Genomic DNA, 19,861 nt, shown 5'->3' on the forward strand with positions numbered 1-19,861 from the left:
TGGTAAAAAAAAAAAAAAAAAAAAAAAGTACTGCTTTGACCATTTACTCCAGGATAACATGACCTATACTTCTACTATACAATATTAAGTAAATCATACTTATCTGAGGATATGTAATATAGCAATCATGGATTTATAAGAATTACTTTCTCGCATTCATGGGAAATGAGAGCAATCATCAGACTTTCTGGTCCTAACACCCTGGATCCACTGCTTACCACAGATATAAATTTTTGGTCTGTGCCTCAGTTACCCATCAGATCAATCCCTCCAAAGGACCTAAGATAATGCTTTACTAAGGGAGACAGAAAGGTAGAGACATATATTTGTAGTTTCAAAAATTTACTTACTGTCCAAACATGCTCACTTACGATTACTCTGCTCGACTAGAACCATATTTCGTTTTATGATCAAAGGTCTGAATTCTAGATTATAGTTTAGCAACAACAATATCCCTTAAAACAATGAAAACTACTAGACAGATGAAACTGGTTAACTTCTTATCTCCTGCTTACAACCCTGGCTTCATTCCTACCTGGTGCTTGCCAGCAGGAGACCTTTCTAATCCAGTTAGAGGAGCTCTGTATTTCACCGCCCTCACAATACCTGACAAAGCATCATGCCATGCTGATCCAAGGTCGACTCAGAGAGAGGAACAGCCTCTCTCCTCTAACAATCTGTAAGCCAAATAGTACATTTCCTCCAATTTATTCTCAATTCTGACCCTCTTCTGTTATCATAACTAAAAGGTATCACAGGAAGACTGTGGCATCCTACTTAACTGGGATTTTTTGTTTTTGTTTTGTCACATCATGTAAAATCCAAGATTTACAGCATGATCACTACTCTTGGAAGTTCCTCACGTTACCTTTATACATGAACAGAACAGGGCTGGTTTTCACAAAGGAAATAGCTGATATGATATTAGGTACAAAAATCAGAAAAATCTTGATATACAAGCATTTAAAATTATTTTGCTTTGGGATGGGAGGAGGGAAATAGACCTCACATTTTTCTATCCTTCTCAATGTACTTCAAATTTTGTTTTACATATGGACATAAAAGATCCCAAAATATCCCTTTTGACCACTAGAACTACAGATACACACACGTACACCCCTCTTCATTTTGTCCTTTTTTTTTTTTTTGTAGGACCATCGTTTGGTCCTACAAACAATGACTACCCAGTGGCAAGAAGCAAAACAAAAGCCCAAATTTTACGTTCTAAATACCATTCCCCACTTAAATAAACCAGAGCTCCTTGGCAAATGGCAGCTTTTAGAGCTGGGGCAAGGAAAGTATAACGTGAGCTGGAACACCTTTTTGTACCACTAAGAAGGGAAGTGCTCAAAAAATAATGGGGACATCTCATGAAGGCTCATCTGATAGACCACAGTCTACACACTAGTGAATAAAGCCACACTACGACAACAGCAAGGACAGGCGCCGCCCTCCCCGTCAAGCCCCTCCCAACTCTGCTCTCAGGTGCCTGAGGTCACTGAGCAGAGCCCTAGGTACTAGTGATTTACAAACTGTCTTCTGACCAGAACTCTACCCAAACTCAGACTACTCTCTCCTCAACCGCCTCTTAGTGCTGCACAGGCGCCTCACCAGCAATTCACCATTACCCACCTCAGAGGCTCAGCTTCCTTTCTTGCCCTGTCCTCCACATGTAATGAGTCCCTTCTGTTCCCTACATCTCATTTGCAGCACACTAATTACCAGCACACTCAGCCTTCCTCATCTCTTCACAAGATCTGTCTTCAAACAGGTCTTCTTCCCCTACCCAACTTTACACAACAGCCAGTGACAGGGAAGAAACCCACCAGGGACAGGATGCAAATGCAGTTGGAGACATGCTGAGCCTGAGGAAGTAGTGAAATTGGCCTGCCCTCCAGGGGCTTGCAGTCTAGTCAGAGCAGGGGAGCACAGACGTTACCTAAAAGAGTAAATACACGTTAAAAGGAATATAGTTCCTTCAACTCCGGCAGGACATGACAAGATTCCTTCACTTATTCCTCCACACTATTACCACAAGACTGGTGACAGCACTACCACAGTGTGGAGGACAGAGTGAGGGAAGGAAAGAATGGGTGTCTTCACCTATACATGAGACTGCTGGACTGGATTCATTGATTCAACCAATTCCTTCCTGTTTCATCAACAGTGAGGATGAAACGTGAGCCAAATTCAAACGGCACTTTCCTGATTTAAGTGGTCCTTACCTCTCTACTGACTGACATAAAAATCTACACCACTTAAGGCCTTCTAACTGTGGCACCAACCTTTTATATCTCATCTGCCTCTCTATGCATTTCTTAAAGTAAAAACCATGAAACTCAATAAAATTTGATGAGAAAATCATCCATAAACACACTGTCCCGAAAGCATGGTCTTTTGTTTTGTGCAATCTTCCAGTTTTTCTCTTTGTTGCACACATTTTTACACAGCTATAATCAAACATATGACACGTCTATTCCGCTTGGCCATTCTGGTCTAACCACCTGTTTCTGACATCTTGTGGTTCTCTTGGAGCCACAAGGCTTACTGCTGGGCCCTATGAAATTCCTTCTTGACAGACTCATTCAGGAAGCTTACCCCCACACCTGGGTTCAATTACTGCACACATACAGATGGCTTCTCTTAGCCACATCTCTTAAGTCCTTCCTTCCAGTTCACCGGACAGACGCATTACAAAAACTATTTCAATATACATTGCTCATTACCTCCTTCTTTCCCTCAATTCTTCTACCTTTCCTATTACTGTCACATCTCAAGCCAAATTTGGGTCTGGTCCCCAAAGCCTATTCCTTCTCCTGTACTGCATGTCTACGTGAAGGAACTTCCCAGTAGAGCAAGTTCTCTCCCTTTCCTCTGGATTTCCTATCATCTAGTCCAGGAGCCAACACACTAAAGGAAACAAGTGAAGTCTGATCCCTTTCCTTCCAGCAGGTAGAAGAGAAAGAAGAAAGTGAAGAAGGGTTTTCTGAGCATGTATGTGTGACAAGGAAGGAAATGAAGATATTAGCATTCCCTGAAAACATGTAGGACAAGCCACAGACCGCTTCATCTAGAGGCGTTGCCAGCAAGGACTGTTGTGGCACGGTGCAGAGCAACCCAGACTCTACTCTTTCCAAGCTGAGTATCCAAAGACATCTGAAGCTCAGCTCATAACTGAATGAGGTGATGAGCAGGTCAGTGCTCCTAAATCCTAGTCACCCTTCCTCAGACTTTCCAGAACTGTGCTTCACATCCCAGCCCACAGCCAGAGCCCCAGTATCCACCCCAACCACTGAACACAGAATTACAAATCTTCTCGCTTCTTTCCTCTTAACTTCACTGTAAGATCTTAACTTCACTGTACATAGAGCAGTAATTAATAATTCCTTTCTTCTCTCCCACCCAAAGTTTCCATCTTGCCTCTCTACCCCAAAGCTCCAAGAACAGACATTTCTGTTTTTCCCTAAATCAATATAATAGCTAAACAAGACAACGGAACGGGTTGCTAGAGTTGTGTGTGTGTTTAATGTTTATTTTTGTGGGAGTTTTTGTGAAGGGACCTGGAAGAACAAAGCAATCTGATCTCTCCTCCTTCCTTGGGATTATCATAAACTAACAATCTTTCTTTTACTCAAACTGCTTGAGAGAGGGGGGAGAAATAAAGGAATAAGAGATGGGCCCCTTGAACAAATATAAAGATATTAGAATTTTTCACAAACTGGTAAATTTATACTCTAAAGCATGGCAGCAATGAACTATTTTCTACTCTCATGACTAAAAATGCTTCCAAATTAAAGATGTTGACTATAAAGCTTTGTGCCAGTATATAAAGGTTCTGTGCTGCTTATTTGCCATTCCCCTCCCCATCTATTCTCTAGTGTCCTGGGGCAGGGAGCGCAGGGGTCCCTCAGGGCTTCCCCTAGATGGGGCTGTTCTCCTCCTGCCTCGAGGGTGGAGGCATTAGCAGGCAACCAGAGGATGGTCGGAGAAAAGTTTTGCGGGAGCTCTTCTCACCACTATCATCTGCCTCAGCACTGTGATTCTGGCTGTGCCGGTGACCCTTCAAACAGCTTCTGCCCAGCGGCCCTCCCACAGCTACAGCTCCCACCTGGCTTCAGAAACACAGATTCCTGCTCTCCCCGCTTTGGGACTGGCTAACACTGCTCAATGCCACTAGTCCCTGGACACCTCAGCAACTCCTTGTAGGTTCCCTTAACTTTGACCATCCTTCTTTAAATACTCGCTTCACTGAATTATGCTCAAAGCCTCATCTGAGAGTGCCTTCTGCTTCCTGTTGGGAGCTAACTGACACAGGTTCCCCTCACCCAATCTCAGCTCTCTGGCTTGCTGCCACTTATTGAGATCCACTATCCACTTCAGAGCCAAACATAGATCTGCTTCTGACTCAGTCTTCTCATGTACCATCCCTAACTTGATTTAAAACATCCTTCTGATGTCTCCATTTACTCACTTAAAATGTAGTTTGTAATTCAGCAACTCTATAAAGCTTTCTCAGATTTATTCAACACTGTACTACCACACACTAGTCTGAAAGACATTATGTCAACTCTTCCCTTTGCAATCAGCAGGACGCCAACATTCTATGTTTAATAAACACTAACAGGCTCTGACTTGGCATAAGTGAAATACATTCTTCCCCTCCAGGACATTGGTCAATCTTCGGTAATTCAAAGAACTTGCCATCTGGAAATGTATCACCTTGCAATCACCAATGTGGGTATTAAAGACTTCTCAATCCTTCCCAGCTACAGAGTGGTCTAAGAACAGTCACACTGATAGTGCTGTGCACAGGACAGTAGCCCACATGTGGTAATCAAAGTACTTCTAAGATGAGGGGAGGAGGAGGAGGAAGAGGTAAGAAAAGAAATCCTAGATTAAGAAAATAAATAAATAAATTCCCTGCTTTCTCTCCCCTGAACACATCAGAACTGACTTGTTATTGGCTTCCTAAAAGAGTGAACAAGAACTACAAAGTAAACTCCTTGGTCTGTTGCTTATTTTCCTCAGTATAAAAATGGAAAAATAAAATAACACTCCAATTTGTGTTGTTTGATGTAAGGCTAATAACTGGCTCTCAGCTACTTTAAACAAAGTTGCAATCATTCATTATGCAACACATTCTCTAAATGACTTAAAATGCTTGGCTCACAGAGTGCAAAACAGATGTAATATGAAAGTCCCTAATTATGAATAATTCCTTGATAAGACCCTTTCAACAATGCCAACAACTAATTTACTAACATCAGTTCCAGATATGAATTCAAATTTTGGCAAAAATTTAAATAACATGGTCACAAGCAAGTCCTCCATTAAACATGTTTCAGTTCACCAGCAGAAAACGGAAGAGTACAGATAATAAACTACCAGATGCTTCTGGTTGCAAATCACAGAAAACCCAACTAGAAGTATCTTAAATAATTTGAATATATGCTATCTCTTTGAATAAGAAACCTGGAGATAAATGACTCCCTGGTTGGATGATAAACTCACAGTATAAGGACAAAGTTAGCATATTTGGAATTTTCATGAATATAAAATGGTTGCAGGAACTCCAAACATCCAAAACAGGAAGAAAGAGAAGGGTGAAAAAAAAACAGAATTTGTTTGGCATAAGCCAAACTGTTGGAAAGAGAATCTTTCCTGAAAACCCTCTTCCTTAGAGCTCAATGGCCAGAAATGACTTAATGCACTGACCCTTAAATCACACACTGATGAAAAAGAGTGGGACATCATTATTAACTTATATCAGTCATTATTCATTCCTGTATATTGGGCCTAAAACATGTTAGCAAAAAATAAGAGAAATGAGCTGTTATGCAGGCAGCACCAAGTACAGCACCTCAAGGAAGTTTCTGTATGAGTAATTTAAGCCAAATATTTGCTTCAAATTCAGGAGTAAAGTATAAAAGGGTAAAAAGGGATCCCACACTCAAAAACCCTAAAGGAGCCAAGAAAGAAATGTGAATGAGTTAAGCAGACTAGGTAGGCACTATGGAGCACTGAAGAGTGGGTGGCCCATCTGAGGCCTCCAGTTCTTAACCCATTTTATTAAGTTCATAACACTTCAAATTTCAGCAGTCTACAGCAGAGCTTAGGTATAAACAGATATTCTTGCTCTAACCTTCACATGAATAAAGTCTAGCTTCAGTTCACACAACAAAAATTAAGGCACCTGTATTACCATGCTGCTCTGAGGAAACGCCCGAGACCGGGTAATTTATAAAGAAAAGAGGTTTAATTGACTCACTGTTCCACACAGCTGAGGAGGCCTCAGGAAACTTACAATCATGGTGGAAGGGGAAGCAAACACGTCCTTCTTCACATGGTGGCAGGAGAGAGAATGAGAACCAAGCAAAAGGGGAAGCCCCTTATAAAACCATCGGACCTTTTGAGAACTTACTGTCACAGGGCAAACAACCCCTATGATTCAATTACCTCCCCCTGGGTCCCTCCTATGACAGATGGGGATTATGGGAACTACAATTCAAGATGAGATTTGGGAGGACAGCCAAACCATATCAACAACTTAATCTCCTACTACATACAGTACTGTTTAAAGTCCCTTACACATCTTATCTCATTTCACTTTTTAAAGTAAAATGTTATGCTTTAGGTACCATCAATATCCTCATCAATTGTCCATGAGCCTTAGAGAGAAAAGTAATTTCCCCACGAACACATAACTGCTAAGTGGTGAAGCAGCGTCTGAACACAGAACTCTGAATGCCTACCAGGAGCATTCTGGAATTCGCCGACACTAACACAAACACAAACGAAATGCCTGCTCTTTCCCAGTTGTTCTGCAGTTGCTTGGAATGAGGGTTTCTGGTTCACAAACATGGCTTGGTGGCCAGCTATATACCCCAAAAAGGCAAACACATTCACCTGCCCTTTCTCAGTCACATCCATCTGATTTCTACACAGAAAATATGAAAGACAGCAGCACCAGTGCTTAGGGCCAAACCATCTCTGCAGTAGGTGGGAATTAATTAGGAGCACAACTGCAGGATGCTTCAAATTTTAAGGCTTAAAAAAGCCTCCCCAAATCTACAGTGAATTCTGTTCCCTGATACAGAATCTTCAATTTGCAGATACAGAAAGAGTATGGGTGCATCAAGGTAAGCACATCATTTACCCACCTCTGTGTCAAAGACCTAATAGCAGGAAGTTTGATATAAAAATCCTGTCCTGGAGTGCTTTATAATATAGAAAGCAGTATTATAAAGAACAGCATCTGCAGCTTCTGTATTCTCCTCTTAAACAACTTTTTCTGTTATTGTTTAATGTCTCTCTCTTCTATACCATAAGCTCCTAGAGTACTTATTTATGGATCCTCAGCACATGGCATACTGGCATATAAAGATCCACAAACATTTTTTAAATGAAGTGAACATGATAAAAGTTCCATTGTTCCATTATTTGCTGCGATACATGACATTCATATATTGGAAGTACACAGTGTATATTTGGTGATGTTAGGCTTAACCAGCTGATTCTTCTTTGTTAAGTTTCTTTTACTTCTGTAATTCTATACTAAAAATTTGTACCCAAAGACAGTTTGATGAATTGTTTTGAGAATTATTTCTACACATAGTGTTGTTTAATTTTTGCTTTAAACAACTTTCTCTATTGTTTAAATCATGGTCATGTTTCATCGGTACAATGGTATGATACAATGCTCATATATCATTATTTGCTATGATACATCACCAAATATACACTGTGCACTTCCAATATATGAATGTCACGTAAAACATTCTGAGATATATGACATTCATATATATGTGTGTATATATATATGTCACATAACACATTCTGACATATAAAGCATATTTATATGAGTGAATTATTCAAATAATATTCTATAGTTCCATTCAGCTTTAACATGTGAGTTTTATAATAAATGAAAGGTAAATTCTATATTAGCATTTAGCTTCCAGAGTATTCAAAATAATGTCAAATCAAGTTATACCACTATAATGAAACTACACAGGTTAGCTTTGATTGACTACCTTTCTTTACATGTTCCACTGCTATATTTACCTGTACTCATCATTGTTTTACATTTTAGTAAGAACTAGAAAAAAATCTTCTAGAACTTTCTCTCCAAGCCAACCTCTATTAGGTAATTAAATCCATGTCTTACCAGCATTCATATCTTTAAATTTCTGCTTTAGCTCTGTAGGAGTAAGACGATACTGATCAAGACCATCATTCCAATAAACTCGATCCAAGACTTGAAGATCTCCTCCAATCAGCCAATCTCCTTGTTCCATAACCATCTAATAGGAAGAAAAAAAAAATTTAATGGAAACGGAGATCAAAATAAGTAAAAACATTTCTCTCATATAAGCTAAATACAGTCATTATAGGCTACTCTCATCTTAAATGAGGTAAATCTGACTTATCAACTAAATTGACATTAGAAATGCTATAAAATGGCCGGGCGCGGTGGCTCAAGCCTGTAATCCCAGCACTTTGGGAGGCCGATACGGGTGGATCACGAGGTCAGGAGATCGAGACCATCCTGGCTAACCCGGTGAAACCTTGTCTCTACTAAAAAGTACAAAAAACTAATCGGGTGAGGTGGCGGGCGCCTGTAGACCCAGCTACTCGGGAGGCTGAGGCAGGAGAATGGCGAGCTTGCAGTGAGCTGAGATTCGGCCACTGCACTCCAGCTTGGGCGACAGAGCGAAACTCCATCTCAAAAAAAAAAAAGAAATGCTATAAAATTAGAGTCAATTTTGTGATTTCCCAGAAAACTTGTGAAATAACTATCTTTACATATGAAAGGCAAACAAAAGCAATGCGAATAATTATACCTTTTCAAGTAACAAAAACATTCTTTTCATTATTATTGTACATTGATTAACAGAACAATTTGTAGCCCTCGGTCACCCCACACTCTGTGTTCTCCAATCCTAACCTTTTGAAGAATTAATGATCATTGAGTTAGATACAAATTCATGCCTTCCAATCTCCACACCACCTCAAATTTCTTACAATTTTACTACTTTCTTTCCCTGCATCTGAAAGGAGGAGCTATTACCCTCCAGGACCTGTTCATCTTCACAAGGCAGCTCCAGCCCTCCTTTTCCCCATAAGGCTTTGGCTTATGTGCCAACAACGCGCCCAGCTTCTTTCTCAGTCTACCTTAACACACCTAACAACTGACAGAAATTTGACTTCAATAACATTTCACATACAACATACACATAAAATAAATGAGGTACTTTGATGAGAAATTATATTTCACTGCTTTCACATCAAACCACCCTGGTGAAGGCTCCCTTAGCCTCTACCTCACATGCTCATTATAAGTACATGCCTAAGCATACGACAAGACTGTATACTCCAAGAGCTGAAACACTGTGCCGGTGGTGTCCCTGGCCCTGCATTCCCAGCATCAGCACCTAGCTCAGTGCCATGTATATAATAGAGATTTAAAATATGTTTGCTGAATAAATATTTATCTGGACCAAAATGACAAGAGCATAAATACTCATTGCACTAATCTAAGGTCCAATCTCTTCTGCAAGATATTAACAATTCCAATGAAAAGTCAATACACAGAAAATGCCCACATTTCAGCATAAATGTCACTGGCAAATCAAGATAAAATGCAGCGAGTTTTTTTCAGCACCTTAATGTAGGGGTGGTTCTTGCATGTTGTTCCCCACTGTCTGGCACAGCGCTCCTCTTTCCTGTGCTCAAAAAACTCTGGATTGCGAAGAATGGCCACACGGCGGCCCTCATACATCAGAGCAAATGCTGTACAGCCATCCAGCCTCTCTTTATCTTCATGAGTAGCAGTCAGAACTATAGGTACTGACAAGTTAATGACACCTCCTGCAGAGCACAAAAGAATATGAAGCACACAGCTTGGATTACTCAACAGGCTTTACTTAGATCCACCTTTCACTTCAGGGGACACTTTTCAAATAATAAAAGGCTGTGGGTCCAGTGACAGTATTCAACTGGTACCTGGCACAGAAAAACGAAAGACAGAACAAGCTACAAGGAACAGGGACAATAAGCAATGAGCTCAGAAGTTAAAAAAAAAAAAAAGAACAGCAAAAATTAAAAGAATCAAATTGTCTTTGGGTACAACATTTTGGTATAGAATTACATAAGTAAAACAAACTATTTAACAAGAAAGAATCAGCTGGTTAAGCCTAAAATCACCAAATATATATTGTGCATTTCCAATTTTCCAATATACGAAACAGACAAAGAACTATGTTTCTGGGCCTTTTCAGGAAAAACTTAAATCCTTGTTGATAACAGGATGACATAATAACTACAATTTATGTGATAAGTTGATTAAGTATACTTGAGTATCCTTGAGATAGGAAGACAGAACTATCCAAAAAGTCTTTTTTTAATACAGTCAAATTCAAACTGATATCCGCTATCACTAACCAAGAAATAAAGACAGTAATGGTTGCATTTAAACCAAAATGTGTTGTCAGTGATACTAAAGGCACAGTCTCAGCATGCAATCTTGCAAGCTGTAAAAATCCTTTTTCTACTCCTCATCTATAGGTTAGAAAAACAAAATGTGCTCTCATATTCATATTTGGACTATTTATATACCAAAGAAATCATATTTTTGGACATCATGGCATATCTTCTTTGAACAAAAGATGTCAATGAGAGTAATGATAACTGCTCGGCTGCTTTTTAAATTACTACCAGTAGGTAAAGTGTAACATGGAAAATGAATAGTTAGATTTGCACCAAGCCCAAGACTAAATCATTATAAAGGAGGTAGTCCACAAGACTCTGCAATTAGTTCCAAGGAAGAAAATCATAATGCAGTATTTAATCTTCATGTTCTTGTGATAAAGTTTCTTGAGAAGAATGATTAGGAATTATGTTTTCTAATATCTATTTTACCACCCAGTTAAAAGAAGTCACAAAACAAAAAAACTTGGTAGCAATTATAGTAAGGTTCTGTGACATTTAAAAATATTTTCATAAGGTAGTAAATTAATCTTACCAACAGTATACAACATAAAGTTAAAGGCTGCTGGATTATAATGATAATATGTTGGACATCTTTTTTTTTTTTTTTTTTGAGACAGTCTCGTCCTTTCGCCCAGGCTAGAGTACAGTGGCACCATGATCTTGGCTCACCACACCCTCCACTTCCTAGATTCAAGCGATTCTCCTGCCTCAGCCTCCCAAGTAGCTGGGATTAGAGGCACAAACCACCACGCCTAGCTAAGTTTTGTATTTTTACTAGAGACAGGGTTTCACCATGTTGGCCAAGTTGGTCTTGAACTCCTGACCTCAAGTGATCCACTCCCCTCCGGTGATCCACTCACCTCAGCCAGCAAAGTGCTGAGATTACAGGCGTGAGCCACCACGCCTAGCCAACATCAATTTCTTTGACAATTTTTTGCTAATGTTTTAAAAGAATAGAAAGGACCACATTTTTAGCCACATATTTCAGAATTTCTTAACTAGGACTCCACAATTCCTCATTAGAAGGCTCAAATTTGACATAAGCTTCAGTACTACAAAAAGCAGCACATACATGCCCTGGGTGGGAAGCAGCTTTCCACAGTGATCAGGCAAAAACAGTATAGAATAACTGTATGTGTTTTACAATCCATCCTCAGCCCTGATCCCCAGATTTCTCTCTCTCTCTAACATAAATAAGAGTCAGGAAAGGGAAAAACAAAAATGAGGTATCACGATTCACTTAAATAAAGCATTTGGTACTGATATAACTTAGTCTTATAATGCTACCTCTACTAAGATGTTACCCTACTACTATTTGTAAACAGTGACAAATCTCTGCAATTATGTAATTTCTCTGCCATATATAATATAATTTTGAATGTAAAATGTCTTACCATCCAGAAGACAATCAAAATGAAGGCACTGCAAGTACTCTCTCTCTCTCATAAAGCCATTCAATGGGGTTGCCCAACCTTCTGCCAAAACCTGCACCCACTGCATATCCACCTAGTAAATTTGAAAGTAAAGCAAAATTTTCTATTGCATGTATATATGAGCAAAAGCAGTGATGATCTTCAGGAATTTAATTTTGAAAGCAATGGAAACAAATAGTGTAAGGATGAGTATAGATTATACCAAACTAACAAAGAATAAGGGCACTAGGAAAATATTTCCTTCTCCTATTAAATTTAAATAACATTAGGCCTCCAAGTATTTCTAATTAAGGACAGTGTCTCCTAAACTTATGGTTCTCAACCTTTACCTCAAACCCCTGGAAAGCTTGCTGAAATGATGATTGCTTCACCTGCAGAGTTTCTGATTCAGTCAGCTTGCTGTGGAGACCAAGAACGTGTATTTCTAAAATGTTCCCAGAAAATGCTAACAGTGATGATCTAACACTTTGATAACCACTGTCCTTAACCAAGAGAAACTTTACGGCCAGATGAGGTGGCTCACACCTGTAATCCAGCACTTTGGAGGCCAAAGCAGGCAAATCACCTGACGTCAGGAGCTCAAGACTAGCCTAGCCAACATGATGAAACCCAGTCTCTACTAAAAATACAATTAGCCAGGTGTGGTGGTGCATGCCTGCAGTCCCAGCTACTTGGGAGGCTGAGGCATGAGAATCGCTTGAGCCGGGAATTGCTTGAGCCCAGTAGGCAGAGGTTGCAGTGAGCTGAGATCACGCCACCGCACTCCAGCCTGGGCAGTAGACTGAGACCATGTCTCAGAAAAAAAAAAAAAAAAAAAAGTCATTGGGAGACAAGGAAACTCAAATGACCAATACATGTATGCAAAAGATGGTTGTTCTCATAAATCATCAGGGAAATGTAAAATGATGGCATCATCATTTCACAAGAAGACTTCGACTTTATCTGTAAAGCTGCATTTTATTTGACAGTTTGGTACCTCTACAGTGCACCCAAGCACACAGCTTATGGTCTCCAAAAGAAACTAGGGCTGGTTGGAGAAAAGGCTGAGTCCAATTATAGGACTAGAAGGTACAAAGTGAGCCTGGAACATCTTGCTGAGCCAGAAAGCAAGGAATCTTTCCAAGATTAACAAACTCTTGTTGGAAAGACACAGGCATCGCCCCACTGGCCAGCTAAGACCATTTAAACTTCAAAAGGGAAATATTGGCTGAGGTCACTTGACATACAATAAATAAGAAGAGCCTTGGTCCATCAAGTTACTCACAAAAAAGTGACCATAAAGTACTGTATTCTCTGTATTCTAAAAAAAAAAAAAAAAGGTGTATGGAATTAAGTACCTTCTATTCTGTGGTCTTGCTAAGAAAAAAAAAAAGGAAAGCCACTGTACTCCAGCCTGGGCAACACAGCGAGACTCTGTCTCCAAAAAAAAGGAGAAAATTTAAATAAAATATTTTCCAAGAAAAGTCTCTTTTATCCATGACAGAGTACTCTTCATTTTGCAAGACTATTATTTCTTGAACTTTGAGATTTCTAGCATATCCCAACAGAAAGTTAAAGGATCAATGAACAACGTACTTATCGTTAATGTAAGCTGGATATGCTCATTTTTTAACTGGGCATACAGCAGTGGCTCTCCAATGAGAAAATAAAGCACCTGGCCGAGTGGCATGCAGTAAAATGCAGCCTACTCTTTACTCCCAGAGTATGTTTGCCAATGTGTTCCACTGCAAAATCAAATACTGGTAAAGTATTCTCCTGCTTCAATTCACAGGAAAAAATCTGTATTCATGGAGAAATTTTTTTTCCCAAAACCTCTGATGGTGGCTACTACTTGTTTCTACTGGAATTCAATTCTAGATGGTATCTGTTAGGGGTTGAAAGTCTGTGTCCTCTCAAAATTCCTATATGGAAGCCCTAACTCCAATGCTACCACACTTAGAAACAGGGCATGTGAGGAGGTACAAAGAACAGCAGTGTGCCTTCCAGATGCTCTGCCAACTGAAGAAATTTGAGAACCAATGAATTGAAAAAACATTCCATTTAGAAAAATCTACTGTCTTTCTGGATTCTAGAATCTGACATGTAAATTTTTAGTCATTCATTCTCCTTCTTCTTCTCTCTGCCTTTATCTGCGTGTATTCACTCCATGCAGTCTGTAAGCAACAAATTCTGTTATTCTTTTGTAAGAGTTCACATCCTGGGCTGCTCTGCTCTGTAGTTCTCCCTTCTTGTCACTCCCTGGGATGTCCTGGTTTCTGGTCAGAGACCCAATCACACACATAAAGTGCACCAATATAATTTACTCCCATCAGGGATTTCAGTAATGACTTAAAGAGTCTTTCTTCAAGCCTAGAAGTTTTGCTTTGTTTTCCTTTCTCCTTACTTTCAGATGTGGCACTTCCCTGGGTATTTTGGGTTTTTACTATATTAAAAGAAAGGATGGGGAATCCAGCTTCTAGTCCAAACACTTACTTTTAATCTCCCTTTTTTTTAAGTATACATAAATTATACAACTTAAAATTCTCTAAGATTTGAAAATGATAAAGTTATAGTTTCCATTCTCATCATGCTTAACTAAGCAGTTGTATTGGGAAAGACAGCTGATGATATCATCAGAGCTAAGATACACAATAAAATTATTCTTAACAATATAAGATGGAGAGAGTCAAATTTTGGCAAGAGATTAGAAAACATGTCTGAAGGGGAGAATGTTTACTTAATAACTATGGATTAGTATTTCTTGACCTTTTAGGACACATTATTTCTGATATGCCTAAAGATCTCATATAATAGTTGTTCTTTGATATTTCAAAATAAATAAATATTACTCAAAGCAAATCAAAATCATAGTAATTTGGGAACGTGGCTGTACAAATTAAACACATTCCCCACCCTTAGAAATTGTGATATATACTACAACATCTTTGCCCCCCAGCTAATACCACGCCGGGCCTCAAATACTGCTGTAAATCACAAAATTTAACAAACTACTGTACATAATGCTGTATCACTTGGTGTGAAAAGCAACAAAGAACTTACTTTGTTAATTTTCAGTGCTGGTAATGTTTCTGCATCTGTTTTTGCCAAATGAAGTTTATTTTCTGGCACATATAGCTCTTTTACTTCATAAGATGCATCCACAGGTACAATATCCTATATAACAACAGGAGTACAATTTAAATGTTTGATTCAAGAATTTAGAGTTCACCAAAGGGTATCTTAATGAAGAAAATCTCTCAAAATGAAACCAAAAAGTAGCATAAAAGAAGGCTGTGAGTGCTATGTTCCCCTCAATCAATACTCTCAAGCAGATAGTATCCCACATACAAGAAGTAATTAAGCACAATGTCCCATTATCTACTGGGAAATAATAAATTCCTAAAATATACTACATATGTCAAAATCAGGCAACTACAAATGAGAGGTGGCCTCAAGTAAGAGGTAACAACAAAAAGAATTTGGAAACAAGCAAACAAAAACCACCTGAACCATCACACTTATTATCTTTACCATATCACGAAACCATTTCATTCCAGCTTTTATATGTACCTTTATCACCACTGTCAGGAGAGCCACCTTTTACCCATGCAACCCAGTAGTCTAGAATGTCAGCTTTACTTCCACCACTGTGGTTTGAAAATCAGAACTTTTTGATCCCACATGAAATGCAGCCTGGAATTTTTATCCAAGCTCCATGTACTCATTTATAAAACACTGGGATGGTGTTTTTCCCCATTTATACCACAAGTACATATTTGTGATAACAACCATCTACATACTGCTCATTAGGAGCTCTTTACAAGGTTTGTTCACAACACTTGACATATCCCCAAGAATAATTACTAAATGTGTTTAATCACTTTAATTTGTTTTAAAACAAATCTGTCAGGTAACCTCTACAACCACGAAAAACTGGCACTGATGGAGGGCTTTTCATAGATGTGTCCAACACTTTGTTATTCAAAATAAAGTAATTCTCAAAAGAATGAGAAGATAAGCTAAAGACTGGGAGAAAAAATATACTCAAAAGGCGTATCTTTAGATAAAGGACTGTTATCCAAAAATATACAAAATAAACAATTAAAACTCACCAATAAGAAAATGAACAACCGAAATTTAAAACTGGGCAAAAGACCTGAATAGACATCTCACCAAAGAAGATACAGATTATAAATAAGCATATGAAAAGATATTCAACATCATACGTCATTAGGAAATTGCAAATCAAAACAAGATAGCTCAATATACCTATCGGAACAGCCAAAATCCAAAACACTGACAACATCTAATGTTGCCAAGGATGTGGAGCAACAGGAACCCAACAGGAACCCTTGTTCATAGCTGGTGGGGATGCAAAATGGTACAGCCACTTTGGAAAACATTTTGACAGTTTGTTACAAAACTAAATATACTTTTACCAGCAACTTCACTCCTTGATATTCACCTAAATGAGTTGAAACCGTACCTCCACTCAAAAATCTGCACAGGGTGTTTAAAGCAGCTCTGTTCAGAATTGCCAAAAGTTGACAGCAACAATTTGCCTTTAGTAGGTGAATAAAAAACTGTAGAACATCTAGACAATGCAATATTAGTCAAATCTAAGAAGAAATGAGTGCCATGAAAACAGGGAATAACCTTAAGTGAGAACTGCTAAGTGAAAGCAGCCAATCTGAAAAGGGTACAGACTATATGATTCCAACTACATCACATCAATTTTGCTGTGAACCTGAAACTTCTCTTTAAAAAAGTCTGTTTTTTTTTTTTTAAACAATACAAAACAACAAAAAATGTAATTCAAGATGAAAGAACTGGATTTTTAAGGACATTCTCCACTATTTTTCCTGAGGAATAGATGTTCTTTAGAAAGAAACTTCAATTTATATTTGATCTTACATGACATGTTCAGTAGAAAAAAAAAAGGGCAGATGTGTCAATCAAAGCCAGATGACTTCATGATAGACCTAGGTGCTACCACTCAATCAATCAACAACTATGGGTTCTGAAAACCTAAAAAGAACTATTATCTTACATTTCTCCTACTTTCTCACACATCCTGTTTCCTCAAAGACGGAACAAGAGACAGTTCAGCAATGGCTAAATATATGCCGAAATCAGGCTCCTCCTACTGATAAATTCAAAGTCTTTGTCCTTTCTAATAATTAAAAAAATAAATAAATAAAAGAAGAATAAACATCAAGGAAAAGAAAAAGAAATGTTAAAATCAAAAGACAGACAAGAAATAAACACTGCTATACACAATAGCAAATTCAGTCAGCTGCACTGCTCCTGGGGTGCAGACATGAACGATATTTTCTGGAGGCCCCTTGTCCCTCTAGGGTCTCACTGTTCACAGGAGGAAAGCAGGAAAGTGGGTAAGGCACAAACCCGGCACAGCATTAGACGCTTCATATACCTGCCAAGTCTTCTGCAATTAAGCTTCCAGCAGGCACCCATAGCCGAAAGCTAACTATTGTGTTTACTGAGGGTAAATAATACATGAGGGCATTAAAAAATAATGGTGAAGGAAGAATGCTCCATCAGCTGCTTCTATGTGCTCTTTGTAGATACAAATATGAATGATACAACCATGCACTAATGGGGCAGATTATTTCTAATGAACCCACACTATAGAGGGCATGTCTTAAATTTTACCAAGGAGTTCAAAGCAGTGACAAGTAAATACACATAGTTTATACATAATACCAGGAGGGGAAACCACATATAGAAAAAAAAAAGGACTCTTCCTTAAATCTAGCATGAGATATAGCTTATCTTCCAACTCCAGAATTATTTTAATACATCTATTTTAAATTATAAAATAGCAGCAAAGAGAACTTGGGAATGAGAAAAACAAATCACCCTGTATCCCAGATATGGTTATCATTGCCATTTTTCTATCTTCCCTTTGATCTGGTCTCCATCCATAGGCACATCACAGGACAAATGGTAGTTTAGCAGTCTGTACAAAGCCTATTATTTCAAGTAGAAAATAAAAATTCAGAGTCAATTTTTCCTGGAATGACAATATGATGTGCATTAAGTGAACTACACATACATTCCGTATGTTCAATTAGCTTCTTGGATATGTAAAGCCTCCAAAGATGCCTTGAGGCATACAGATTCTCTGCAGCTACAAAGTAAAGAATCGAAATCCTCTATAGGAGGGGGAGAAAACACTAAACATAACAAGTTACACAAAAAGTCAGGCACTCATTAGGACTTTTGTGAGGAAGAGTATGATACGGTTTCACTCGACACTTACATATTTACATAATCACAAAGCTTCAGGGACATAACATCTTCAAAACCAACAAGATACAAAAAGCAACAGGGGTCAGTTATTTCCAATATTCTTATCACTAACAATATGAAGTAAAAAAAGAGGGCAGAGGCTGTTTAAGATCTGAGTTCCAATTCTAAGAGTGCAATCTTAAGCATCTTACAACGTGTCTCCCCAGTTGTTTAAAAAAAAAAAATACAAAAAGATACACACATACATGTTACGGGACTGTTGTGACAATCTAGTGACTTAAAGTACCTGAACAGTGGAGGATAACATTAGTGAGAACTGACTACAACACCACACGTTGTTCTAAAGGCTTCATGTGAATTTTAATCCATTAATCTTCACACAGTCCTACTTATGAAGGCAGAAGAAACTACCGCTATCCCCTCTTTACAGAGGAAATCGAGGCCCAAGAGAGGTCAACGACTTGACCCAAATCCCTGCAATACTGTCTTTCAATGGACTTAACACAAAAAGAATACTCAATAATTCGACTACACTTGCTACATGCCAGGAACTGTTTAAGCCCTCTGCATATATCAACTCATAGAATCCTCTGCACAATCCTGAGACAGGCACTTTAATTATTTCCCACTTCACAGATGAGTGACTTGAAGTCCAAGAAACTAGACTATATCTTCCAAGGTCATATAGTTGAGAAATATTGAAAACTAAGGTATTAAGTATTTTGTCACACAAATTTTTCTTATTTTCATGATTTTATTAAACATAATTCCCAAGTTTTTAATCAGCATGTGATCTTTCAATGCGTTGCCAAGGTTCTAGAGAAAAATAAAAGATATTCAATATTTCAGTTAGGCCTAAACAGTTCTACTAAAGACAAGTAAGCCATTTGCAACCGACTGTTCCAAACCCTGCCACTGTGAATAATCAAGAACCTCCATTTCCACTACTGAGTATCACTTAGCAGGATACACAGCCTGGGAACAAATGACAAAGGACTCCAGAGAAGAAAAGAATCTCATTCTCAACTTCAATGATAAGAAAAACTCTATATAAAACTTTCTTTGCCATCTCTGAAATGTATATTGTAAGGATGGGATATCTTTTTGTACGCTGATTATGGGGCTTGACTAGTCTCCCCCAGGTTTACTGCTGAAAATTGTCACAATCCTAGAGAAGCAGAGGAAAGCATGCAGCAGACACATCTTCTGATTTTTACCAGCCACAACAAGGCATGTTTAGCTGGTTTCCTAAACCAGCATCTCTAGTTCAGCTCACAAAGACTGAAGACCAGCAGCAGTGTGCATGGCCCACCGCAATGCTCCAGGCACAGGGCTGGGGCTATTCTCTTCCCTCCACCCCGAAGCCCCCACAACACCTAGAGCACACTCAGGTGCATCTGTGCTTCCTCTGAAGAGATATTCCAAATAAGAACTCTGCACTAACAAATATTTCCATAGATGATGTCTAGATGTCTACCATTACCTTCCAACCATATCCCCAAGTTAAAAAAAAAGTACAAATAATTTGCGATCAAATCTATCTCCAAGGTAACTATTTTGAACACGAAAAGGACAATATCTATACCGTAAGCCCGCCCCATCAAATTACTGAAATGTTTTGTGCACTAATAAAGTTATTCATAATTGAGCATAAATTTTTTATTAATGTGCTACTTTACATGTAT

General features: G+C 38.5%; 1 protein-coding gene across 1 annotated transcript in view; it reads right to left on the bottom strand.

Moving 5' to 3' along the window:
• PAPSS1 (3'-phosphoadenosine 5'-phosphosulfate synthase 1) overlaps positions 1 to 19,861 on the bottom strand; it is a 104,982-nt gene that overhangs the window by 34,031 nt on the left and 51,090 nt on the right. Inside the window, exons 6-9 of the mRNA XM_023220152.2 lie at positions 14,964 to 15,077; positions 11,886 to 11,997; positions 9,665 to 9,870; positions 8,168 to 8,303 (exon numbers count right to left, since the gene is read on the bottom strand). Coding sequence (XP_023075920.1) covers positions 8,168 to 8,303; positions 9,665 to 9,870; positions 11,886 to 11,997; positions 14,964 to 15,077 — 568 coding nt within the window. The remainder of the gene's footprint in view (positions 1 to 8,167; positions 8,304 to 9,664; positions 9,871 to 11,885; positions 11,998 to 14,963; positions 15,078 to 19,861) is intronic.

Source organism: Piliocolobus tephrosceles, chromosome 3, assembly GCF_002776525.5.
Source record: "Piliocolobus tephrosceles isolate RC106 chromosome 3, ASM277652v3, whole genome shotgun sequence".
NCBI lineage: Eukaryota > Metazoa > Chordata > Mammalia > Primates > Cercopithecidae > Piliocolobus > Piliocolobus tephrosceles.